Below are 27,868 nucleotides of genomic sequence, written 5' to 3'. Positions count from 1 at the left end.
GGACTGGATTGGTGATCGGCCAGCGGTTGGACAGGTCGTTTGGTTTTGAAAACACTAATTAAAGTGTTTTAAAAATCAATTAGACTTAAAAGACTCAACTTCTGTCCAGCTGATCACCTAAATTGAAACCGCATCCACCTTAAATTTGATTTAATGTTCTATCCTCCCGCTAATTTTTTTTTTTCCAAACAAACATTTGTTTGTACATCAACCAGAAAGAAGAAATGGGCGTCAGCCATCTACACAATCCATCCATCCACTCCACCCCACTTCACATTACTACCGTTTCAATTGCACCAAAGCTCTGCTCAGTAAAAAGAAAAGCACAAGGAAAAGGAAAAGAAGCATGTTCCAAAGGAGAGAGTTTCGGTGTTGGATTTTCTTCAACACTATGAGCTGTAACTGTTGTCTTCATTCATCAGAGCCTTTCTGGTTTTTTTCCTCATCTGGGTCGGTGTTTTCAAGCATTTATTTTGCTCTGAGCAGTGCCAGAGGTTTTCAGGGTGAGTTTCTGTTTGACTGTTTGGAAAGAGAGAAAGCGAGAGTTGAGTGAAAATGACATTGGATCGGAGGCAGGTGATTACCGCTATTCTGACTCTGTCAATGTTTGCCATGCTTGGAAACATGATCAAGAAAAGACCACTTTGATACGTTTCAAGTAAGTTCACTCCTTGTCCCCCTGTTTGTTTCCCGAGAAAATTGAGGAATTGTTGTGTTGGGTTCCACCGGAAGTGGGTTTCCGTTGCTTTTGTTTTCTGGGGTTCTGTGATAGTTAATCTTTCTTTAAGCTACCAAACGAAGCATTAGATGAATATATAGTTCGTGATGATTATATAGGTTTATTTTCTGTTATTTCCCACTAGTTGAATATTTTTTTGCTAGAAGCTCAACCAAATTGACAGCTTGAAATTTTCAGAGTTTCTTCTGGATTTAGAGAAACTTTGAAAATAAAAAAAATAAAAAAGTAAGGGCATAACTTTTCTGGGATATTTTTTGACCTAATGCCTTTTTACTCTGCATAAATGAAAACAGTTTTTCCACTGAATGGACCTCAGTTTGACACTCTGTACCGATCCCAATTTGAACAGCCTGAATCATGCCAAATTTAAAATGACGCCATTTGCTTGTAGAATACAAATCACATATGCAAAACTATGTAAGTCAATTCCATCCACCTCAAAGAAGCAGTTGTGCTAGCCATTTGGGACCAGCAGCGTTAATCTTAGTTCCATTTTGGTGCTATGCTACTCCAGTATCAACATGTCTTTTATCGATACCTTAGCCAGGTGTTCTTTATGGTCCTAGCAATATGTTTAATTTGAACCATGCCCCTCATCTTGTCCTCAATTGGCATCACACCCAATTTCTCATGAATTTGCTCATTTCCAATCCCATCCTTCCTCATCTTGCCACTTATGCGTTATATATGTATGCCAAAACCTTTTCCAAAACTGTATACTGATTTGATCTTCATATCAATTTTTAGTGCCATTAAGGCGTCACTTCATGTTCAAGTAGAGCTGGCATGAACTAATTTTGTTTTTATGCTTTTTCAAATAATTTTATGGGGATGATTTTCTCTTTACAGGAATAAACTAACTTGGTCTACCATTTTACTTTGAAGATGAAATTTCCTGCAACATCAAATATTACATATGATGCTATCATGGTTACTAAGAAAAGTGAGATTAACCTTCTGCACTTCAGTGGGCCATGGGAGAACAACACCGAAGCTCTAAAGCCTTTCTGGAACAAGCCAGCACTGACTAAGTTCTCATTTGTTCCAAATCCCTTGCGGGACCTAAAGAAGATTTCCAGTCTTATCAATGACCTTAATGATTTTTATTACTCTTCATTGTTTAGCCTTCTCTTTAGCCCTTTCTTACTCATTTCAATATATAGAAGAGAGAGAGAGTCATCAAAAGGATTTGTTACATTCCCATTGACTGATGGCCCTGAATATCACGTCTCACAGGTATGTGTATCACTTCCAGCTTTATATAATTATTCCCTTGTATATGGTTTAATTCCTTGGTTGCCAGTTGAAAACTAATTTTTCGGATTTAGAGGGTATAGAATGTTGCTTGTTGTGCATATTAGAATACACCCTCTAGTTCCCTCTGGAGTTTTCTGTTGTTAAGATGCAATTTGATTGGATTATTATGAGCACTTGATTCATCACATTGTTTTCAAATAAAATCTTCTGAATTAGCAGTATGATTTTTTTATTGGATTAAACTTCTCATTCTGCTTGTTTGTAGTCTGTAGGCAATCACTTTACCTTTTACCTCTTTGATATTTGGTGTAGCTCATGTTCTTTTTCTCTCTGCATTTTGCTTTTTTGGCAGATGGTATTTTGTGATTAGCTAGTGTAAAGGTTTTTACCTCTTAAGTGTGCTTTTGTTGGTTTCATCAGGTCATTAATGCTGTGGTTTTAGCTAGATATCTAGGAGTGACTCCTTGTGCTTCCTGACATCAGGGAGGGCAAACAGGGAAACAAGAGGTTAGTGTTCAGCCTAACACTATCAATATCGTTTCCCACAATTTTCTAACCTTGATTTTCTAGGTTACATGAGCTTGATATACACAGGATAAACTGGTTAATTAACCATGAAAAACAGGTGAAACTTGCACTTTAACATACTTGAACTTTGAAGAAATTTATGACTTCGAGAAATTTATTAGAAGCCTGGGTGTAGTTGTCAGAGTAGCTAAGGATTTGCCTGCTGAAGTATCAACTGGAGAGCTCAAGGCTGTTTGGGTTCTAAACAGAGCTTCTGAAGACTATATGGCTGCAAAGATTGAACCAGTATTCAGAACAAAGAGGAAGTTAAGGCTTGCAACTTACTTACCATCTATAACTATGAGGAGAGCAGAAGATTCTAGGTACTCAGATTTACTTGCCTGATTGGTATTGTTTTGGAACTCTCGTGTTGCAACCAGAACTGCAGGAAATGGTTCACTCTATAGTTGGGAGGCTAAGAGCCTTGAGCCCAAAGTCTGATGGCCTGTTCATCGCAGTGGACTTGAAGCTGGAAGTGTTGGAACAGGAGTGTCAGGGAAGAGAGGCTACTGGACAGAAAAAATTGTTATAATCCAGAGGAAATTGGTGTGTTTCTAACGAAGACACTACCATCTATTTGACTCAGTTTCAATTGCACCTTAGTCTTGATGCACTGAGAGAAATCTTCCCAAAAACGTATACAAAGGTAGAGGCTTCTATTTTTCTTTTCTCCTCATTAGTTTATCTTGTTCATTGTTGAAAACCCTTTCATGGATTACAGTAGTAGGCTTGGTTTGTCTATCCTGTCCAGAATGGTATCATGGGAGATAAAACCTTCCCAGCAAAAAGTTGTGGATTAGCCTGCAAAAAGTTGTGGATTCGGTGCCTGCTCAATCAGCAAGACTTAGAATTTGGTTTTGACATGAATTTTGGTGATGTGTTAAAATACTCCAATTTGTGGAATTTCTAGTGATTCATGTAGAGACAGGTTGAAATTGGTTAGACTTTGTAAAGAGTCATAATACAAGAGACAAGCCAAAATTTTTCAACATTTTTGCAAATTTAAACTTTTAGCATAGCAATGTAATATTTCACAAATAGATGACTTGATTACCATCGATCTGGTAAAATATTTCTCACTGTTTCCATATTTTCTATACCAAACTAGAGTATGCTATTAGTGGAGAGGCAAACCAGTGTGAGACATGGTTTCTTTCACCTGATAACTGCATACTGCTGTCTTGATCACCCTAATCATAACAGGCTAATTTTATATGGGCCCTAGCCTATCAGGTACCTAAGGATGTCTGTGTAAGGAGTTTTGTTTATATCTGAGGGCACTAGAGTGACTTCTTTTGGGAATTACTTCCAAGTGATGTTGAGAATACATTGCTTAGGCTTGCAACTTAGGCCAACAATCTGCCTAGATGGGCCCTTTTTATTATCTTCCAATGTGGATGGCATGCACTTTTAGGAATTGCTTCAGCAGTGAAATGGCTAAAGATATTATTAAGGTTTTTCTTCAAAGTTAAATTGGAAGGTTCTTCCTGAAAGTTTCTTCCAAATGCACCTTGTCCTTGCATGAATAGTTGACAACTTCATATGTAGTTTGTCTTCGATCACTGCTGCTTAATTTCCTACTTAACAATGAGGAATATGTGTGCTTTTATGAAACCATGACAGGAAGGAGTGATGCCAGCAGATAAAAAGGCCAAGTTCCTCAGTTCAGAGAATTATGAATTTGAAAAGGTGATAGACTTCTATATATGTTCCCAAAGTGATGTCTTTGTACCTTCTGTCTCTGGACTGTTCTATGCTAATGCCGTTGGGAAGAGAATTGCTTCTGGAAAGAGCCAGATACTTGTTCCTGCACAAGTAACAGTTTCTTCTGCTCTTAACTTCAGTTTTATTTCTCCTTACAGATCTAGAAAAAACCATTTTGCTTATTCCTGTTTTTGTTGAGTTTACATAAGGTATATTCTGAATATAGCTGTGAAAAATCCTGCAAATAGGCACTTCTCTTAGTTTTTCCATCTTTCTCTGCAAGTTGTACATCTTTCACTTTGGTTAGATGTCTATAGTTAAATGTATCATACAATAGTCATAAGGCTAAATTTGTTCTATTACTTGTAGAGTATAGCTGCATGAGTGCAATGTAGGAGTGTTAAACTTTTAGTAATCCTTCTATACGTGTATGTATTTGTGAGGTTCCAATATTTTGCTTCTCTACACTTGCTGTTGCTTTGCATACTTTTCTAATATGGCTCTTGGAGCAGTGGTTTTTGCATTTGTTCTCTTTTAAAATCTCGTGGTCGTTGATTGTTTACCAATGCTTACATCTAAAACATTTAGATTAATGGTGCACACTAGTAGTTTTGTGAGTGTTTGGCTAGGTTGACAATTTTGACAAAAATTCTTAAGTATTTCCTAACTCAAATTTTCTAAATCCTTCTTCGTACTACTTGCCTAATTAAGATCAAGATGTTGAAAATGCTTAGAGGCCAAGGTATGTAGTTAAGGGTGTAGGTGAATGTGAATTAATCGAGTTTTTAAATTACTTTTTTTTTCTGGAACTATTTTTTTAAAAGAGTTGAGGAGGCTAGGGCACCAGTTTTTTTGACTAAGTGTTTTTGTGCCTTGCTCCAAGGTTGATCCAGATTTAAGTAAGATCGATCCATTTTTTGTTGGATCTTCTTTTCAGCCATTGGATCAAGGGTTCCTTTTCATATTTAACTCAAATGTTTCCAGTTTAGGACGGGGAACAACAACAACTGTCTTTCACTTCCTTCTTCAATCCAAATTGGAAATGTTTGGTTTTGCAAGAAAATCCTCCTTACCTTGATTTCCTAATCATTTTTTCAATTGGATTTTCTTCAAAATGGGTTGGTTCATAGCATTCATTCATCTTTCATTTTCTCATTTATTTAAACTCATTTTCTTCTTGTGCGGATTGAAGAAGAGGTCGAGATTGAGTTTAGTGTGAATTCCAAGTGTGCTCTGAAAGAAGGTGTGATGCTGAAGTTGAAAGGTGCTAGTTAAGTAGTTTGGGAAGGATAGATAGACTTGAGCTAGGTAAAACTTTGTACTCAGTTGGTTATTGTTCATAGTGGAAGCTTTTAATCGTTAGGAGATTTTCCATGTTAAAATTTGGCATTATTGTCTCTCTTTCTCTTATTCTTCTTTTTTGTTCATCTCCATTTATTGATCTAAATTTCATATTTGGACATATATGTTGGATGGGTAAAAATTGAGATAAAATGAGTTCGATTATCCTTTGGAAATCTTGAATAATTTTTTGTTCAATTTGATTATGACATCAAGTACTAATTAGAATTGTGTTGATGAGTTAATTATTCTTAAATTTAGGTTGGAGAGTGTTAATACATTTGCATATTTGCATGTGAATTGCATTTATAAATTGTTAAGAGAGTGTTGTTACATTTGTACTTGTATGTGATTTTTTTTTTTTTTGAAAAGTAGTTGGAAGAGAAGGTTATGAGAAATACTAAGAAAAGATAATATATGTTGGGAGACTTCTTCAATTTGTTTAAAAACACCTATTCACCTTCCTTCTTAGCGTAATCCATTATTGAGATTTATCCTCTAGTTTGATAAACATTGTTGATTGAGTCCTTATTAGCTTAAGCTTTTGTTTAACTAGTATGGTATCAGACTTATGATTCCAGGGGGTCTAGAGTTTATTTGCTCCAAATTGTTGCATGCTTTTGAAAAAGTTAGGGAAAAGGCAAATTATTTTGATATCATTATTTCATGGATAAATTTGGTTTATGCTAAGTTCCAGGGAGTGTTTAGACTTAGAGGCAATTCTATTTAGAACTACGATAGACATAGTCAAACATAAATGAGCTAAGGTGGTGTAAAGGTCCCCCTTGGATATTCAATGCCTCCATAAAATTCCATGAAAACGATGAAGTCATGTTATGAATACTACTTATGAGAATTGATGCCTTCCTTGCATAGTGCAATGCCTTGATCAAATTATCTTTTAATTAAAATAAGGGTTGTTGGTGTGTATATGTAGACCCACATTTTTCATGTGCGTCCCTACTTGACGACGAAACTTGTTTTTTAGTGAAAATTTGATTTTTTTTTTTTTTTAAAGTTGAAGTCGTCACTTATTTTTATTTATTTTTAAAGGGAAAACAAAATAAGAAATAAAACCTTAAGTGACTCATTTTTGAAGGAAAGACAAAGTTTGTGAAAACTAAGTTTAGATCCAGGGGTCAAGTTACTTATTGGGAAGGTGCAATAAGGTAGCACCCCTTTAAGCGTAAAAAGGTCTTTACTAAACAAGTGGAAGGAACTAAGACAATTGACTAATTGACTAATGGATACCAAGAGACAACAACATGAATATACAACAAGGCAATAGTAATGTAAAACAAAGATAAAGAACACTCAAAGCATAGCATGCATATCAAAGCAATCAAACAATGATGGAAGGAAGTGTATCTCATTAATGCCCAAAATAAGGCATGCAATCACATAATAAATCTAAATAAAATAACTAAAGGGGAGACACGGTACAAAGAAAGGCACGTCTAACATGTATAAGATTTCTATAATGCAAATCAAGGGTCAAAGGAAGTTAAAAGCATGCCAAGAGGGGCTGAATTAGCAAGTTTATACAAGATATACAGAAGCTAGATGGGAAGCAAATACTTACAAAATAAATCCAAATAAAATAGTTAGACATGAGATAAAATCAAAACACAATTCTACAACACATTCAAGGTGTTTAAAATACAATCCAAAAGCCTAATCATAGATTTCAAAGAACATCTTATTGCTCAAAGACAGGGTAGAATAACAAGTCATGCAAAAACGAAATTATTTGACAAGCATAGGGGTGAGATAAAATTAAAACAAAAATTACACAACATATTCAAAGTGTCTAGAATACATTAAAAATTTCTATGAGGCTCAAACATGCACCAATCATCCCAGATTTCAAATAACAAATTGCAACTCTAGATTTAGGTCAACACCACAAGCATTGAAAGATGGGATTAATTTACAAGTTTGGAAAATGATTTTTAAGTGAAACCAAAACCCACAAGATTATTCAAGAAGTCTAGAATACAACGAAAATATAAAATACAATTAAAAACTCATGAGCTAGGACTGATTTACAAAAACATTTCGAATGTTAAAAACAGGGCAGAATCTGGATACTTGGAAAAACCAATTTATTTAACAAGTTTGGAGAAAGATTTTTCAACAAAACAAAAATTCTTTGATGCATTAAGAGGTCTAAAACACATTCCAAACCTAAAAAATATTTTAGGACAAGTAAAAAAAATCCAGATTTGAAAAAACACTTAATGGGTCAAAAACAGGGTAGCAAATGAGTGAATTTTGGAAATCAATGAATGTGAGCTTTGCATAAGCCTAAATTAATTTCCATGATCTAATCCACATCCCAACCCTCCAATTATCATGGGAAGAAGCTCATGAGGGTTGGAAATAATCTCATTGAACTAAGATTTGCATGATTAGTCCATGTTCTAAAAATTAAAAAAATAAAAATCTGAAAATCATAATTTAGAAAAATGAGTGATGTAGACCAAAGGAGTGAGCCATGGATTAACCACATGGCTTTTCAACCCTCAAATGAGTGTGGATTTAAGCTCGTAAGAGGCATGTAGGACTAAATTAATACTCACACATGAAAAAGAGGACTAGAATTCACAAAGAAACACCCATAGATAAGGATGTTCTCATGTGAAATCATGTACTATGTACCAATGAACATGACAACTATTAATAACCACAAAATGACCATAATCTCAAACCGCTATTGACCATGAAAAGGGATTCAAAAGGGCTAAGAATGGTTCATTAAAAATCAGTTTGATAAAGTTTTCCAAAAATCACAAAAACCATGAGAGCAATTACCATTTTCTCAAGCATGATGATAAAACCAAAGCCCATGAAAGAAGGCTTGACCTTAGGCCACAAAATTGGCCATTGAAAGATGCTTGAAATCTTAGCCAAGGAGGGTTTGAAAATGGATTTTACAACCAAATTTGCAAAGAAAACCCAAAAGGACAAAAATAGGCTTCAAAAGACCTTTTCTATGGAAAATCTTTTTGGTAAATAAACAAACACTTTGTGACTCTCAAAATTTATTTTAAAATTAGTCAAAAAGGCTTCCAAAATCATTAAAATGGAGGGGAAAAACGAAATCCCCAAAAGAGAAATCAAAAGGAAAACAAGGATTTCAAATCCAAACAAAGCCTCATTTCTTGAATTGATCAATGGGCTTGAAGATGGGTAAAAATACCCAAAAGAGACCAAAATCAAGTTAATCAAAGTCTCTAAACCACTGTGCAACAAATCTAATCAAAGATTAGACAATCCCTCAAGCAATCAAGATGAATAAAATGAAGAAAAGAAGAAGAATGATGAATAATGAACCAAATAACCAACAATCAAGTGTGTAGCCTCCAATATCCACACCAAATATATGAACCAACCCAAGAATCAAAAGAAAACGGAAATGAACCAAGAATGATAAGGGGAAAACGAAATCTAAGTGAGCTTACCAAGGATTTTGCACACAAGTGAACACTTGCCTTTTAACAATCCAAATTCTCTTCCAAGCAAAACCTTATTCTTAGCTCTCTCTTCCTTCTCTTTCCATCTCTAAACATTGACAGAGTTTCCCCTCCAAAAATGCCAAGAGTGTTGGGAAATCCTGGATTGCTCTATTTCCAAGCCTTTGATCGTTAGGGTGCATGAAAATGTATCTTAGGTTCTTTAAATCTATCGTAGTAGAAAACTTGGTATTCAAAAACCAATATGAATACTGTTGACTTTGGGATTTTTGAGAATTTCTCTTTTGAATTATTTCAATAGAATTACACCAAATATATACAAATTGTAAGAGGTTAAAAATGGAAAAAAAAGGAAGGACCTTATTTCTAGCCTAGGATATCTCTATTTACAAAAAAGAATTAGTCAACTAAACTAATAAGGAAAAACTAAATTAAAAAAAAATTCCTAGTTGGAAAGTCTTCGTACAAGCTGTCTATATTTTCCAATACTCCCTCTCAAGTTGGTGAATAAATGTTTTTCATCCTCGACTTGCTTGTGATGTTACAACATAAACGTGTTGTAAGTCCCTTAATCAATATATCAACCAATTGGTTTTTTGTGGAAATGTAAGGGATGCAAACTAGCCTACTATCCAATTTTTCTTTGATGAAATGTTGATCCACCTCTACATGTTTAGTGCGGTCATGCTGAATTGGATTGTGAGATATGCTAATGGTTGACTTTTTATCACAGTAAAGTCTCATTGACCCCTCCCACCTAACCCTAAAGTCGGTGAGTATGATTTTCAGCCAAAGTTCATATATTCCATGTGCCATGGATCGAAATTTTGCTGCTACACTTGATTTTGCTACCACTAATTGTTTTTTACTCCTCCAAGTTACCAAGTTACCTCCTAAGAAAGTGCAATAACTAGAGGTTGATCTTCGATCTATAACTGATCCAACCCAATCGACATCTGTATATGCTTCAAGTCTAGTTTCTCTTGCTTTTTGAAATTGAATGCCTTTCCTTGGTGTTGATTTTAAATAATGAAGAATTTTGAATACTGCTTCTATATGTATCTCTTTGGGATTCTGCATGAACTGACTCACTACACTCACCGCATAAGCTATGTCTGGTCTAGTATGTGATAAGTAGATCAACTTTCCCACTAGTCATTGATATTTCTCTTGATCTACCGACAAATTTTCTTTATCTCCATTAAGTTTGTGATTTGGCTCAATTGGCATGTCTGTTGGTCTACATCCCAACATTCTTGTTTCTTTGAGAAGGTCAAGTGTATACTTCTACTGTGAAATAACCATTCCTTCCTTTGAGTACAACCTTAATTCCTAGGAAATATTTTAACCTTCCAAGGTCCTTAATTTTAAATTCATTTGCAAGTTTTTTCTTTAGTTTCTCCATTTCCTCCCGATCATCTCCTGTTACCACGATGTCATCAACATATACTATGAGAGCTATTATCCTTCCTTTCTCTGAATGTCTAATGAAGAGAGTGTGATCCCCTTGGCTTTGACAATAACCTATGTTTTTCATTGCTTTGGCAAATCTCCCAAACCAAGCCCTAGGCGATTGTTTGAGATCATAAAGAGCTTTGTTCAGTTTGCAAACTTTATTTCTCATAGTCTTTCATAAATCTTGGTGGTAGTTCCATATAGACCTCTTCCTCCAAATCTCCATGCCAGAAAGCATTCTTTACATCGAATTGCTGCAAGGGCCAATCAAAATTAGTAGGTAGAGATAACAAAATACGAAAAATATTCATCTTTACCACCAGGGCAAAAGTTTATTGGTAATCTATCCCATAAGTCTGTGTATAACCCTTAGCTACCAATCTTGCCTTATATCTCTAATGTCCTATTTGTTCTATGCTTCGTAGTGAACACCCATTTACACCCCACCTTTCTCTTGCCCTTGGGAAGATTAACAAGTTCCCAAGTATTATTTTTCTTCAATGCATTCATTTCTTCCAACATAGCTTTCTTCCAATTCTCATCACTAAGTGCCTCTTGAACACTTTTAGGTATTTTTATAGAGCTTAGTCTGGAAACAAATGCTCGATATGAGGATGACAAGTTTTCAAAAGAAACAAAGTTGCTAAGTGGATGTTGGGTGCATTGTCTTTTTTCTTTTCTAAGGACAATAGGCAAATCAAGGTTACTAATGTCATTAGGGGTAGAGATAGTTTGATTTTCAATACCTTTATCAGGGTGAATGGTTGGGGCATGTAGAGATTCTAGAGCTGGCTGCATCCTCCTTGAATAGACTTCAAGTGGCGTTGAATGATTCTCCCCTTCTTTCCTTTGAATGATAGACTCAAGCTTCTCTATGTACTCAGGAGGAACAAATTCTAGAGTATTGTGGGGTGAAGATTCAAGTGAAGAATTGGTTTTAGAATGTGGAAGAGTTAGATCAGGAAAAAATTCCTTATCTTCTACAAAGGGCTCCCTTTGAAGATAAGATTAGGGCTTCCCTTGAAGATAAGATTGGGAGAAGAAAGGTTGTTGTTTGTTAAAGGTGACATCCATAGTTTCAAAAAACCTTTGGGAATTCGGATGATAACACTTGTATCCCTTTTTTGTTAGAGAATAACCAATGAATATACATTTAAGAGCTTGGGGATCCAATTTAGTTTTATGATATGCCTGAATGTGAACAAACACCACACCCCTGAATATTTTTGGGGCTATTCGACTAAAACCATCAAAGTGTGGGTAGAATTGAGTGAGAAGATTTATGGGTTCTTTGAAATCAAGCACCTTAGAAGGTGATCCATTGATAAGATGAGCAGCAGTTAAAATAGCCTCCCCCAATATGCCTTTGGAATATTCATTTGAAAAATCAAGGCTCTAGTTACCTCTAACAAATGTCTATTTTTCCATTCAGGTACCCAATTTTGTTGTGGTGTATCCATACAAGAGGATTGATGAACAATTCCTTCTTTTTCAAAATATGATGATAGACATTGGTTGAAGTACTCTCTTCCATTATCGGATCCCACTTTTGGATTTTGGCATCAAATTGGGTTTTTACCATTTTATGAAAACAGGAAAAATAGTGCTAACATCAGATTTGTGTTTCATAAGAAATACTTATGTAACCCTTGTGGAATCATCAATAAAAGATACAAACCATTTTATCCCAACAATACTTTGAATTTGAGTAGGCCCCCAAACATTAGTGTGGCTTAGGGTACATGGAATAAAACATATATTATTCCTTGAAGGGAATGACACATGATGGTGTTTAGCGAATTCACACACATCACAATGAAAACTTGGAATATCTAGTTTTCCAAACATAGTCAGGAACATCCTTTTTAACAAAGAAAAAGATGGATGACCAAGATGAAAATGGGATAACCAAACTTGAGTTTCGGAAATGATCCCTCAAGAGATGTGCATGAGGCTGATTGATGGGCCCTAGGGAGTCAACACATGGCATCAATTATAATGGGAATAAGAATAAAACTAAGGGAATTTAAATTTGTAATGGTAAAACCAAGTTTCTCATTTCTTTCTCAATGTGGAACATTCAAAGGCAATGGTTCAGTCATGTTTGGAATTTGGTGATGTGTCACAAAGTGCTGGCATGGTGGATGACAAGGCAAGAATGGGACACGTGGTTGTTAGCATGGTAAAAGGTGATGTGGCAGGCCAAGTGAAGAAAATAACATATGTTGACAGTTGACCAGTGCAGGCGTAAGAAAGGGGGAGGATTCCAAATATAAAGACAGTTTAGTAGGAAAAGAAATCTACCAAGAAATAGATAGAAATAATAGATGATTTGCTTATAGGAGAATTCCAGGGAAAGTACAGATTTTTAAGAAAGGAAACAAAGTACTTTAAAAATGTCAAGATATTTAATGGTGTTTGCTAACAAGGGAACATGGGAAGTGGATCCTTGTTTATAATTGAAAGCCTGTAAATATCAATTCATTTAAGGACTCAAGGAGCCTACTCCACACAGTCAATTAATTTTGAAATCTAGTAGATTTAAATTTCTTGCACATTGTGTTTCTCCCCACTTCATTTCAGTCCCTTTTATCATTCTTCATCATTTCTTGTTGTTTTTTTTGGGATTTTGAAGATCTCTATACAGATATAAGGTCCCTGACCTGCACATTCTGCTGCCTAATATATCTGTTGGGCCCTTCTTCAACCACAACCATGAGCTTTGATTGATTCCAATTGATCAAGGCTGAAATCAACCTATGAACAGTGAAGTTAATGAATGGAATTAAGTATCAGTGCTGTAGCATGCCCACACGTATCAACAATCGAATCACATGTCAAATTTAGCCTCGTTAAGTTATTTTATTGAGGGAACACATAGATCTATATTACCTTCAATTTTGTCACATTTTAACATATGAATTGAAAGAAAGGTGCATAAAGTGAACCTTAATTTATATTATTTTCAATTTTTTTTTCCATTATATAAAACTAAAATTATGTTAATTTCATATTTATTTCAAGTTTTTTACTTTGTTCTATAAAATATTTTAAAATATTTCTATAGTTGCATTATTTTTTATGTGATTTGTTTGTTTAAATATACTTGGATTTATTATGGAAGTCATGTAGTAATAAATATAAGAGATATATACTTTTTACAAAATTAATCATTTGTTCAACCAAGTTACCTAAAAATCTGTCATAACTGGACTAAATTGACTGTGGGTGGACTTGGATTGACTTATAACCTGACCAACCTGCTGGTATTGCAGGGCTAAGTTTTCTTTATACACCTGTTATTTTTCACAGCTTTGACACCTTAAAAGTAAGCAATCCATCATTTTCTATCTTTGAGGTGTCCAGCAAGCAGAGAGAAGAAACAGGCGTCAACCATCTATGGTATCCATCCACTACCTTTCACATGTTGCAGATGAACCAAAGCTCTTCTCAGTAAATAGAAAAGGAGAAAGGAAAGGAGCATATGCCAAAAGTGAGAGTTTCGGTGCTGGATTTTCTTCACTATGAGCTGTAACTGTTGTCTTCATCTCATTGAAGCATTTTTGTATTTTTCCTCATCCGGGTCGGTCTTTCAAGCATTTATTGTGCTCTCAGCAGTGCTAGAGGTTTTCAGAGTGTCTCTTGTGTGAGTATTGGGAACGAGAGAAAGAGTGAATTTAGAGAAGGAGAAAGAGAAAATGGCAATGGATGCGAGGCAGGTGATTGCAGCTATTCTGACTCTGTCAATGTTTGCCATGCTTGGAAACATGATCAAGAAAGATCATTTTGATACGTTTCAAGTAAGTTTACTCTTTGTCCCTCGGTTTCCCAAGAAAACTGAGGAAATTCTAGGCTTTCTATTTTTTTTTTGTTTTCTGAGGTCCTGTAATAGTTAATCGTTGCTTTCTGGCATTTCTCAGCTACCAAACAGAACATTAGATGATTGTAAAATTTGTGATGAAAAGTCTGTTGCTTTATCTTTGTGAGCTGTGATGCCATTTGATCTCTGCAGTTCTGAATGAATTGTTTTGCATCTGCATGTTTTTAGTTAAGTTTCCTTATATTATTTGTCTCAAATGTTTACCTTTTGAATTTCTAACTGAATATTTTTGCTTGATTTTTAGCCAATTGGCATCGTGAAACTTTTCTTTTCTTTTCTTTTCTATTTTTTGTTTTTAATTATGTGGCTTGAATTTTTGAGTTTTATTAAAAATTTCATAGTTTCTTCTGGATTTAGAGAATTTTGAAAATAAAACCATGGGCTTCCTGGATCTTTTTTCAACTAATTCTTTTGTCCTCTGGCATAAACAACCAAGAAAAAAAGAGCCGAGGTATTTCCTTTGAATGTCAAATTTAAACGATGTTATTTTCTTTCAGAACACAAATCAACTCTGTAAATTTATTAAGTCAATTCCAACCATCTTGAAAAGGCCTTTGTTTCTAGCCATGGGACTGGCTATGCTAATCTTGGTTGACCATTTTGGTGTGCCTAGGGCCACTTTATTTCAGTACCAACACGTCTTTTTCAAGTACCTTAGCCATGTGCTCTTTATGGTCCTAGCAACAAGTTTATTCTGAACCATGTTCCTCAACCTGTCCCCAAGTAGCACTACACCCGATTTCTCCCAGATTTGCTTATTTCTAATTGTCTTTTTACAACTTTTCACTTATGCATTTCAATCAGACTTTTTTCAAAATTACACACTGGTTTGATCTACATATGTCATTTTTCTATGCTATGAGGGTGCTACGTCAAGTTCAAATGGTATCGGAATCAAAGAAAAGATATAACAAGTATTCTTTTTTTATGTATTTTCTAAAAATAATTTTGAACTACTGATTTTTATTTATTTATTTATTTATCTTTTATGGGAATCAACTAACTTAGTCTGCCATTTTGCTTTGAAGATGAAATTTCCAGCAACGTCACATGTTCAATATGATACCATAAAAATTGCTGAAAAAAATATCATTGACCTTCCAACCATCCGCAGAGGGCCATGGAAAAATGATAGTGAGGCACTGAAACCTTGCTGGAACAAGCCAGCACTCGGTATGTTCTCATCTGTTTTGGATATTTATCAATTATCTTTGTGAGGCATTTTTCATTAGACAGTTGTTTAGCCTTCTCGTTAAACCTTTCTTACTTTTTTCAATGTACAGAAGAGAGAGAGCAGTCAACAGGTTTCATTACATTTTCATTCTCAAATGGCCCTGAGTATCATGTATCACAGGTAAATTTATCACTTCCAGCTGGCACCTGTGCCTTTAATTTTTGTTTTAATAATTTATTCAGTTGTATATGTTTTAGATCATAGATTCCCAGTATAATATCTGATTCTTCAGAATTTAGAGAATATAAAATGTTTTTATTTGTGCATATTGAAATACCCCTAGTAGTTCCTGTTGAGTTCTCCATTAAAATGCAATTAGATTCTATTTCTTTGAGCACTAGATTCATCACATCATTTCCAAATGAAATTTGCTAAATTAGTAGTTACATATATTTTTTTTTAAATATAACTTCTCATTCCATGTGTTTGTCATCTGTAGGCAGTTGAACATGATATATAATGTACTTCAGTTTTTACCTATGAGATGTTTGGTGTAGCTTGCATTCTTTTCTATCCCCACACTTTTCATCTTTTGGGACAGATGGTATTTTGCATATGGCTTGTGTTTGAAGTCATTTATTACTGTTCAACATGAACCCAAATTGCTTTGCAAACCTTGTTACAAGCAGCTGCTTTTGGTTTTTATTTATTCAAAATTTATCAGTCTGTTAGTGTTACTCTCATAATTTAGGGGTTCATATAAGTTATCAGCTTTCCTTTTTCTATTATGCTAACTCTTTAAAGAGATTATACTCTAGCATTAAAATGTGTTTTTGTTGATTTCCTCAGCTTGCTAATGCCGTGGTAATAGCGAGATATCTAGGAGCAACTCTTGTGCTTCCTGACATCAGGAAAAGTGAAAGAGGGCAAAAGAGGTTAGTGTTCAATTCAATGCTATAAATTTCTTTTCCTTCAATTTTTTGACCTTGATTTTCTAAGTTACATGGGCTGGACATATACAGGAAAAATGGGTTTATTAACTATGAAAAACAATTGCAACTTATACTTCAGTATAAATGAAACCCTTTCAGGAAGTTTGAAGAAATTTACGATGCAAAGAAATGTGTGAAAAACCTGGGTAGTGTGGTTAGAGTAGCTCTGGCTCAGCCTTCTGAAGCATCAACAGGAAAGCTCACGGTTGTTCGGGTCCCAAACAGGGTTTCTGAAGAATATATTGCTGCAAAGATTGAACCAGTATTTAGAACAAAAGGAAACTTAAGTCTTTCAACTTACTTCCCATCCTTGGATATGAGGAGAGCTGAAGAGACTAAATATTTGGATTCATTTGCATGCTTGGCCATGTTTGGGACTCTACAGTTGCAACCGGAGCTGCAGGAAGTGGTTGACTCTATGGTTGGAAGGCTAAGAAACTCGAGTTGGAAGTCCAATGGCCAGTTTGTTGCAGTGGACTTGAGGTTTAAAGTGTTGGAACGAAAGTGCCGGAGAAGAGAGGCTAAAGGAAAGAAAAATTGTTATAATGCGGAGGAGATTGGGGTTTTCCTAAAGAAGATCGGTTTTGACAGAGACACTGCAATCTATGTGACTCAGTCTAAATGGCATCACAGTCTTGATGCACTGAGAGAGATCTTCCCAAAAACATTTACAAAGGTAAGGTCCTCTATTTTTCTTATTACCCCATTAGTTTATCTTTGTTCATTTTTTAAACATTTACATGGATCATGGTAGTAGGTTTGATCATGGTGTATAGAACAATATCTAAGGATTTTAAACCTTTCGAGTCTGCACAAAGTTGCAAAGTTAGTGCCTCTGAACCCTCAAGCTTTAAAATTTTGGTTTTAACATGAATTTTGGTACTGTTAAAATAAAAACAAATCTCAAATTTCTGGAAATTCTTAGGAGTTCCATATAAACATTTTTGAATGCTGTTGAAGACCTCTACTTTAGGTTGAAAGCATTGCAAGTTATTAGTGTTTGATCATCATCTAATACTTCCACATAGATGACTTGATTGCCATCCATTCCCCTTATATTAGCTACCATATTTTTTTTACCACACTAAAGTATATCAGTTGATGAGAGGTAAAAGCAGATCATAATTCAGAACATGAGACCAATCCAGTGGTTTCTTTCAGCTGATAACTGCATACATCTGCATCTAGATCACCTTACTCATAAAACACTAGTTTGACTCAAGTCTTGGCCTATTAAGGACCCATGACATCCGTCAAAGGAGTTCTGAGTCGATTGACTTTTAGTGGAACTAAAGTGACTCCTTTTAGGAGTTACTTTGAAGTGATGTTGAAAATACATCACTTGGGCATGAAACTTAGACTGACAAGCACTTTAAAACCATTCTATTATCTTCCAGTGTGGATGGCTGGTACTTATTTTGGAATTAAGTAAGCAGTGAAATGACTAAAGATACCTATTAAGGTTTTCTTCAAAGTTAGATTAGAAGTGGTTCTTCTTGGAAGTTGCTTCCAAATGCACATCACCCTTACATGAATAGTTGGAAACATCATCTGTCATTTGTCTTCAATTAGTGCTGCTTAGGTCCCTGCTCAACATGGAGAATGTGTGTGCGTTTCTGAAACTATGCAGGAAGGTATCATGCCAGCAGAAAAAAAGGCCAAGTTCCTCAGTTCAGAGAGTTCTGAATTTGAAAAGGCTATTGATTTCTACATATGTTCTGAAAGCGATGTCTTTGTACCTTCCATTTCCGGACTGTTCTACGCCAATGTGGTCGGGAAAAGAATTGCTTCCGGCAAGAGCCAGATACTTGTTCCAGCACAAGTAACAGTTTCTTCTACTCCAGTCTCTAGTTACATTTCTCGTTATATATCTAAAAGAAACCATTTTGCATATTCATGTTTTTGTTGAGTTTAGACAAAGTAAATCCTGAATGAAGTTGTGAACAAGCCCCTGAAAAGTAGTATATCTTTTGCTTAGTTTACATGTCTCAAATTAAAAATATTACGCAATTGCCAAAATGTTAAATTTGATCAGTAACTCATAGAGAGTAGCTGCATGAGTGCAATGTAAACCTGTGTAAGTTATAATTGTCTTTCTATAAGTGTAGACATTTGTGATGTTCCAATACTTAGTTTTCTCTTTTAGAATTTCTTCGTGGTGTTATTGCTACTGCTGACATGATTGACTATTAACTAGTGCTTATGACAACATCGATGTTAGTGGTGCAAACTGTTAAGCCCAGTTTTGGAGAGCTTCTTAAACACTAATAGCAGTGTTTGAAGGTCAAATGAAACCTTTAGGAGTGTGTGGATAGAACTCTCAACCACGTGTACACTTTTAATGTGATTTATCCACGTTTTAAAGAAGCAGGAGGCCCATGCTTTTCCTCAAATGTGACGAAGTGGATTTTTATTTTATTATTATTATTTTTTTTAAATGTCAAAATTATCTTTTCATTTAATTGTAAAACATAAATGAGCTAAGGTGGTCTAAAGGCCTTCCTTGGATATTCAACGCCTTCATCAAATGTCAAGAAAACAATTTCATAAACTAGGACTAAAAGATTCCCTTTCCTATATATGATACATGCCACAATCTTACACAGTTTATTTTGTGATTTTATTCAACATTATGTGATCATATCTTAGGATTATAAAATCGATTTAGACAAGCTTAAGATCTTGAAATCTACTTTCCAAATTAGTGGGTCAAACATAACATTGGAGGGATGATTCATTAGAGGGTGCGAAGCAAAGTTATTTCTAGGGTGGGTGTTCCCTATTTAAGACATCAAAATTGCCTTCCTTCTCTCTTTTTGTGGACTTCAATCTTAACATTTAGCATTAGAATCTCACCAAACAAATGGAAGAATAGGGAATAAGAACTTTCCTTTTGTTGAATTAAATTTACTAAATGTGTGAGGAAGAAATAACATTCCAATTATAAGGTATGGGGGTGTTAATGGAAGCTATGTTCCATCAAAATAATAACTTTGAAAGATCCATTTTGGATGAACTTTGCCAAATTAAAGAGAAACCTAAAAGCCATGCTAGGGATGCCAAGGAGGTGGGTTTGGGATGGGTCTTCTTATCTCCTACTCTATTCTGCTAAGAAATTCTTAATCCTGTCCTTGTTCCATACCCAAGGTGGGATGAGAGTTGTATTTCCAAACCTGACATAGGAGAGGAGAAAAAACCCCAACTCTAACCCACTACCTTATTAAAAGCTATAGAGATAGAAAAAGTTTGTTGAGCAACCAAAAAAAAGAAAGGGAAAATGGAAAAAATAAAAGAAAAAAATATTTGGATACCTATCTATCTATCTATCTATATATATATATTAAAAAAAGGAATTCCAAAGTCAATGGACTAGTTTGTGAGAATATGGTGAGATTCCAATATTACGTGTGTGAAAAAACATTGAATGCCAATAGAACAAAAAATGAAGAATACATGAGAGAAATTGAAAAGAAGCGTAATGGGGAAAAGTGAGAATATATATATATATATAATGGCACTTCTGTAAATATGTTAAACATTGAGGATAATCAGTACAAAAACTAATTATAACCAGCGCAACACGTGTTTGGGTGGTATAATATGGTGTCCTACCTTGAGCTTGATTTGAGTTCTTCAAAAATTACCAAACTCGGCTCATCCCCCATGTCACCTCTCCTATGCTCGACTCATTAGGGGTGGGAAAGAAAGGTTATCCAAAACTAAAAAAATAAAAATAAAAATTACTTATTACCATCCCTAGGTCATGTCCATAATATGGAGGGTGAATCAATGATTTTGGTACCAATGCATATTGCCCATGCAAGCCAATTCATTGAAGCTTGAATTACAAAAATTTAATGGGATATTCAATTAGACCAATTATCTTATGCAAAACATTTTCTTTGATATTATCAAACCACTAAAAGTTGAAAAGACATTGCATCCTTTTACTTTGAAGAAGATGTCATGGCTTAGTTTGATTGCTATCAGTCCAACTATCAGGTCTTCTCTTTACCTGACTTTGTGGAAGCCATCATGGCCCACTTTGACTCTCAACTCTCTATGATGACTTCCATGGATTCCCATCCAAACTTCATCAAGCCTCCTCAATTAAAGCATATCAAACTAAAGTTTGAAAATTTGGCTTGTCGAGCCCATAATTGAATTGAGAACCGATGGTGTGGGTACTTCATTGATGGGTTAAAGGAGGAGATATAGCACTAGGTCATTTTGATTGGCCACCTTGTCCAAAGCCATTAATTTAGCACCTAATGTTGTATGATAGTATCTTAGGACTTGAGATTGATTTAAAGAATAAGCCTAAGATTAACCTTGAGAATCTACTTTCCAAACAAGTATAAAATTATTTGTAAGGGATGATTCTCATAATCTTAGATTATCTTTAGCATTATTTAAATCACATATCCAACTTCATCATAAAGCATATGGTTTTTTAATATTTAAAGTGATTCTTAAGTTGGATGAATCCTGATTAGAATATCAGTCTCGTTTTTGTCCATATGGAAAGCGATTCACTCAACATATTGAATTAAAGCACAAGAACTGTCCTATGTTGAGTTCCGCCTACATATGCATGAGGAAACGACATACTAATTGCACAATCATCTATGAATGTCCTTGGAAGCCATTAGTCCGTGAAAATCTCTCTTGTGATCCCATAGCAATAACATCTTTTGGGTTAGGCATTTGCTCATATATTCTCACTAAAAAGGGAGTTATTTTCATTTTAGCTATATTAACCATTAAAATTAGGTCAAAATAACTTCCAAAGTACACTTTTGGATTGAACTCTTGCTAAATGAGGATAGCATTTGAAGTCTATGCTCATAATTGATGTGGAGGATGAGCTAATGACTTAAGTACCAATATGCTACCCATGCAAGCCCATGTTTAATGAAGCCTGTGTTCCAATAATAAGGAAACTATATAATATTAGATATTCTGCATCAAACATTTCTTTTGCTAATAAACCCCAAAAAAAATCAAATTGTGGACATTACATCCTTACTTTTGGAATGGGATGTCTTGCCTTGGTTTGATTTATGCAAGTCAAAATATTGGGTATTCTCTTAGCTTGTCTTCATGGAGAAGTTGTCATGGCTCACTTTGGCTTAATTGTTCATGACTTCTGTAAATTTTCATCCATGCTTTTTTGAACCTTCACAACTAAAAGAGTACTGATTAAATTTGAAGGTAACTTGTCAAGCCCATGGTTGAATTGAGGACCAATTGTGCAAATGGTGGAAGGAGACAAAGTAAGGGATATAGTGAGAGATAATGTTAGACTTAGGACTATAATTTTAAAGGCAAGCCAAGATGCCAGGTGACGAGACACACTTATTGTTGCGACCCACTTGGAACAGGGCACAATGCATTCAATGAGTCGTCACTTTAGGCGCTCAATGGTGTACTTGGATCCATGTGCAAAGATGTGAGATTTTGCTTTTAATTTATTATATTCTAGGTTAAAAAATGATATTCTTTGTTTTGGACTTCAAATTATTTAAATTTTTTAAAAGGAAAAATGACATTGTTTTTGCTCATTTATTTTAAAGTGACTAATGTAAAACATGTTGCTTCCTTTTAATAAAAAGGAAAAAGGAAGAAACCGAAACCCAACCAATCTCTACATTTAAACAATGCTACATGAACAAAGGGAACATCCTTGTGATGATCTAATATCGCTAGGAGAAGATGATGCAAGGGACAAAACATAAGGCTCAAATAGGTCTCAACGACAACGATGCAAGGTACAAGGCACTAGACATATGATGCAAACAACTTCACGTTTGCAAAGATCCAAATAAGGAAGAAGAAGAAGCAGAAATAGGTCTCAGTGACAACGATGCAAGGTACAAGGCACAAGACATATGATGCAAACAACTTCATGTTTGAAAAGATCCAAATAGGAAAGAAGGAGAAGAAGAAGAAATAGGTCTTAGTGACAACTATGCAAGGTACAAGGCAAGACATATGATGCAAACAGCTCCACGTTTGCAAAGATCCTAATAGGGAAGAAGAAGAAGAAGAAATAGGTCTCAGCAACAACAATGCAAAGTACAAGACATAAGACATGATGCAAACAACTCCACGTTTGCAAAGATCCAAATAGGGAAGAAGAAGAAGAAATAGGTCTCAGTGACAACGATGCAAAGTACAAGGCACAAGACATATGATGCAAACAACTCCACGTTTGCAAAGATCCAAATAGGGAAGAAGAAGAAGAAGAAGAAATAGGTCTTAGTGACAACGATGCAAAGTACAAGACATAAGACATGATGCAAACAACACCACGTTTGCAAAGATCCAAATAGGGAAGAAGAAGAAGAAATAGGTCTCAGTGACAATGATGCAAGGTACAAGGCACAAGACATATGATGCAAGCAACTCCATGTTTGCAAAGATCCAAGTAAGGAAGAAGAAAAAGAAAATGACTTTTTTTTTTTTCTTTGCAACATGTTTTGCATTAGTCACTTTCTTCTTCTTCTTCTTCTTCTTCTTCTTGTCGTTGCTTCTTCCAAAACATGTTGCTTCCTTACTTTTTAATAAAAAAGGAAAAAAGAAAAAAATGAAGAAACCCTAACCCAACCAATCCCTACATAGCGGTAATGACGCAAGGTACAAGGCACAAGACATATGATGCAAACAACTCCACGTTGCAAAGATCCAAAGAGGGAAGAAAAAGAAGATTCCATGTTTGCAAAGATCCAAATAGAGAAGAAGAAGAAAAAGAAGAAGACTCTACGTTTGCAAAGATCCAAATAAGGAAGAAGAAGAAGAAGATGATGATTCAAACAATTTTAAACAAATCCAAGACCCAATTTTAGACAGACATAATTTTAGACAAAAATAGCTTTAGATCAACAAAGATCCTAATAGGGAATATGAAAAAGCAATCATCACTTTGCAAAATCTTAAAGAAGACGATCCAAACAATTTTAACAATTTTAGACAAATCCAAGACAATTTTAGACAGACGTAATTTTAGACAAAAATATCTCTAGGTTTACAAAGATCCTAATAGGGAAGATGAAAAACAATTGTCATTCTACAAAATCTTGTCATGGTTTTATCATTTTTTTTAAGGCTTTTCTAATCCATGCATTTTCTTTAGGGTAAGCCCCATTTTTTCATCTATTTTAGGGTAGAAACCCCCTACCCCTATGTCTCCTTAAGAACTTTTGTAGTGTAGATTCAGAATAATGAGAAGAAAACCATGTATCTTTAATGCTCCTAATTTGATTTTTTTTTTTTTTAATGAGGAATAAACCTTTTGAAAAATACTTGTGATGATAAACACCCAAATAGTGAAATATTTTTTTGTTTTCTTATAATTTTTTTCTTGAAATTGTTTTAGTGGTTAATGTTGGAAAATTGAAAATAACGTATTAAAATTAGAGTTTTTGATGGTATATGAAAATTTTCCATATGTTGTTTGCACATGTAAATTAGGTTAGATCTCACTTCACTTAGCCACACACCTTGAGTTGCACCTTGTGCTCGAACTCTAAGAGACCTTTGTACCTTGCACCTTTCATAACTATACTTGGGATTTTAAGACAAAAGCAATGGGAATGTAGGAGATATGGTAATAAAAAGAGGTAGTGTAGTTGCCCTAGAACAAGAGTAAGGATAGAACGCAAGAATTAAAAGATGAAGTGAGTATAAAAGCACATTGAATGAAGTGCAAATGGACTTTAAGGGTCACGTAATAAACATGATAACCTTTTGGTCAAATGATATCCTACAAAGATTCAAGGATAGATTCAACATCAAACTTTTACTTTATTAAGGGGTGATTCTCAACAAAATAAAACACCAAGTAAAGCTTTATGTGATGATTTTATGATGATAGAGACTGAATTGATAATGGAAGATTCAACTCAAGACCTTAAAGAACCAAGGCTCTGTTACCTTGTTACAATTAACCTAAATTGAAGCTTAAGTCGTTAGACAAGAGCTAAAACGGGAGATGTGATGAAGTTTAGATCATTTAAATTTAAGCTAGCCACCTTGTCCTTATGGCTTGATTCAAATGGTAAAGGATTGGGGAGGATTTGTGGGAGGCTCTAGGTTCAAGTCCTAATAGGGATAAGAATTTACCTAATAAAAAAATAAAAAATAAAAACCTTGCCATAAGTCAATGCCTTATCACATATTTATAATGATAAAGTCGACCTCCTCAAATCAAAATTGCATTAATGGTTACTTTTTAGTCCATCATTAACCCATACACAACCATTACCAAATCCTCAACCCTTAATACCCATGTTTCCAATATCCCCTTTTATGATAAATATCAATTACCAAGATGCAAACATGACATGATAAAGGATTGTTTTTCAATTGTAATGAAGAATTTTGGCCTAGGCATTACTACAAGACAACCCAATTACTTTAGTAGATGATGATTCATTGGTTCCAATGACGTTGTAACACTCCATCTTACCAAAGATTACATCCTCCATGAGAATATAAAACCTTCAATATCAAATCAAGCACCATAATCAAGAAATCATACAATTCATATTAATATAACAAGTTTCTAATGGAGGAGATCAATTTCTTGATTGTTGGATAACATGTTAGCTATGTAGGGAAATGTAGTATTGGAAATTGAAACCTACACGATGACAAACCGTCGGTTAATAAGCTCTCACATGATGAATGTCATGATTTTACAATGCAAGTGTCATTATGTTATTTAATGTATTATAGCAATGTCTCATAATTGCTCCCAAGAAGTCATGCTACTTTCCAAATTAATGGGTCAAGATAATTTATGAGGGATGATGCTCATTATTGTAGATGATTTTTAGCCTTGCTTAAAGATTTAGGTCTAATTTTGTTAAAGACATCTACTTTTTGATTAAAAATGGTTCTAAAGGTTGGTGATTCCAATTAAAAAACCAAACTGATTTTTCTCCTTCGCTATGTGGATTTTGATCCAAACAAGATGCAATTATCAAAATTGTCCAAAATTTTTGTTGTTCTTATTATTTGTCATCTTTTCACTTTCTCTGCAATTTTTTCTTGTTAAAGCAATTAATATGTTGTCTTTAGCTATAAGTGTCAATGATGGTCGGTGATGTTAGAAGTTATGACAGTCATCAACTATTGTCACCTTTTTTAAACTTATGACTAGTTACATTTCTATTTTATGCCAATGAAGCGGGATTTTATTGGAATATGAATCATACTTGATGGTAGCTCATTAATATTAGGAGATTAATTTATAAATCTCATAAAAATAAATATAAAAAATTCACTTTAATTGATGATTTTGTGCATCCGATTTCAATTTATTCATCATTTGATTTGCAGAACTAAATATTTTGAAAAGGAGTTTGCAAATAAAATAATCAATTAATTGGTGTAGAAGGAATGTCAAGAAAAGATGATCCAAGGAAAAGTTGTTGCAACACATAGGAGAATGGTGCATTTACAAAAAGGATTGATTTTAGCATATACAACCATTTGTTTGCCTAGGTTGACATGGCACAGCAGTGTTGATGCATTATGAGAGATCTTCCTCCGAAAAATATACAAAAGTAGGCATTTCTAGTCTGTCTTTTTTTTTTTTTTTTTTTTGTTCTTTTTTCCTGTGTTACTCTTTAATTTATCTTGCCCATTGTGGAATATGAGGATGGATCAGTGGTTGAGCCATGAAATTAATTTGGAGGGGACCAACATTTAAGAATATTTGACCCCCTTGGGACTCAGGTGGCTTTGCCGCTGTGTTGAAAATACGGTGCATAAGCACCCAACTTCAACTGAAAGTCTGTCTCTAATTTGTCCTTTCTATTATCTCCAAATGTGGTTCTTCTAGGAATATCTTCTGCTGTGAAAAGGTCAAAGATGACTTCAGTATGACTAGGGTTTATATGTATTAACATTCTTTTCAAGATCAAAATGAAAGCATTATGGAAGTTGCTTCCAAATTCAATTCTGGATTAATATCCTTTGTATAAGTAGTTTATGACTTGGTATGCAGTCTTTCTTCAATTAATTCTATGTGATTTTTTTTCAACTGACAAGTACTGTACATCAGCTGTTTGAAATTCAAGAAGGTTATAGACATGAAGAAAATATTTTGGGATGAGAAACTTGGGATTCAAACATCTAATATATATCTAATGCGAGATATTACTGTTTTGATCTAACAAGTTGTATTGAAAGATAGACAAACGAAAGTGTTTGTTAATAGAACTACTTTATAGCTTTGTTCAGAATCTTCCCTGCAGAAATTTTTTAGACATGCGAGGGATATAACTGGAGGTAGAAACTGATTTTACTCATTTCATCTTACAGTTGATAAAGTGAATAAAATCAGCTTTGCCCCCAATGTTATCTACCCTTAGATGTCTAAAAATAACTACTTTGCTTATCCATCTTTCTTGAATTTCCACAGGGCAAATGCTGAATGAGGTTGCAAAGTAATCTTGAAAACAAAAGCTCTTGGTATATTTTTCTATCCTCTAATGCAGGTAGTACATGTTTCTTTCCTTTCTTGCTAGGTCTAAAGACCTTTACTTAGCGTTTGATATATCTATATATATTGGTATTTTTTTTTTTCATGTCTGGGAAACATCTACCTTGATGGTGTAAGCTATTAGTAGCATGTTATACATTGCTAGTCCATTTTCTAACAGTTTAAACTTTCAGGATTTTAGCATGATATTTGAGCTCTAGTTCCAAGAGGTCTTAGATTGGAGCCTCTTTGCTTATCCATTCCTTTGTTCTGTGCCTCACCAAATGTCCAAATGCTTTTAAATAGGCTGAAAAAAAAGGAAAGAAGGGTTCATATCATTGTCTTGCCCATGGATTCGGTTTATCCTCAGAGTTTCATGGGAGTGTTTGAGCTTCAGAAGAGATTTCCATTCAGTCCCATTTAGTCCTTGAAAACAAGTGTTGAAGAACAGAGCTCACCAGATTGCTGCCATGAAGACAGTGAGCTAAGCTAGCTCATCCCAAATGATTTGAATGAAACAAATGGAGGCTTCTATTGGCTATGTAAATACTTAATAACCTTTTCTTTTTGGTGAAAATGTGGCTGTTGACTTTGGAAACCAATGGGCACAAGTGTTCCCATGGTTGGACCTTTAGAGCAGATCATATAGGTTTCTTATGAGCTTCCATGGGTGAGATTGTATATAATTTCTTTTTTTTTTTTTTTTGCCTGCGACAAAATCTTCAACATGTCCCTTAAGTCAAATGATTATATGGCTGCTTAGTGGTTACATATCCTTTTTAATAAACTAT

General features: G+C 34.6%; 1 protein-coding gene across 3 annotated transcripts; it reads left to right on the top strand.

The window, feature by feature from the left end:
• The first annotated feature begins 93 nt into the window (after nt 1-93).
• On the top strand, nt 94-27,375 carry LOC117925595 (protein MANNAN SYNTHESIS-RELATED 2-like). Of its 3 annotated transcripts, XM_034844656.1 has the most exons (13): nt 95-658; nt 1,589-1,975; nt 2,417-2,503; nt 2,567-3,209; nt 4,187-4,378; nt 13,815-14,339; nt 15,448-15,592; nt 15,703-15,773; nt 16,443-16,528; nt 16,685-17,261; nt 18,216-18,407; nt 27,018-27,093; nt 27,272-27,375. In XM_034844656.1, the coding sequence occupies exons 6-12, from the start codon at nt 14,238-14,240 to the stop codon at nt 27,027-27,029; spliced, it is 1,185 nt and encodes a 394-aa protein (XP_034700547.1). In that variant the 5' UTR covers nt 95-658; nt 1,589-1,975; nt 2,417-2,503; nt 2,567-3,209; nt 4,187-4,378; nt 13,815-14,237; the 3' UTR covers nt 27,030-27,093; nt 27,272-27,375. The 3 variants fall into 3 exon arrangements, with proteins under 3 accessions (XP_034700546.1, XP_034700547.1, XP_034700545.1); XM_034844655.1 differs by lacking the exons at nt 2,417-2,503; nt 2,567-3,209; nt 4,187-4,378; nt 27,018-27,093; nt 27,272-27,375 and having other exon boundaries at nt 94-658; nt 13,906-14,339; nt 18,216-19,907; XM_034844654.1 differs by lacking the exons at nt 95-658; nt 1,589-1,975; nt 2,417-2,503; ... (2 more) ...; nt 27,018-27,093; nt 27,272-27,375 and having other exon boundaries at nt 13,601-14,339; nt 18,216-19,907.
• Nucleotides 27,376-27,868: the final 493 nt, after the last annotated feature.

This window comes from Vitis riparia, chromosome 11, assembly GCF_004353265.1.
Source record: "Vitis riparia cultivar Riparia Gloire de Montpellier isolate 1030 chromosome 11, EGFV_Vit.rip_1.0, whole genome shotgun sequence".
NCBI lineage: Eukaryota > Viridiplantae > Streptophyta > Magnoliopsida > Vitales > Vitaceae > Vitis > Vitis riparia.
Note: the sequence above shows the minus strand (reverse complement) of the source record. Positions and strands in the feature narration are given on the sequence as shown.

Coding starts and splice junctions, on each gene's coding strand:
- LOC117925595 (XM_034844655.1), top strand. CDS start 14,238: ATGGCAATGGATGCGAGGCAGGTGATTGCAGCTATTCTGACTCTGTCA. Junction 15,774..16,442: donor CTGAGTATCATGTATCACAG/GTAAATTTATCA, acceptor TGATTTCCTCAG/CTTGCTAATGCCGTGGTAAT. Junction 16,529..16,684: donor AGTGAAAGAGGGCAAAAGAG/GTTAGTGTTCAA, acceptor AAACCCTTTCAG/GAAGTTTGAAGAAATTTACG.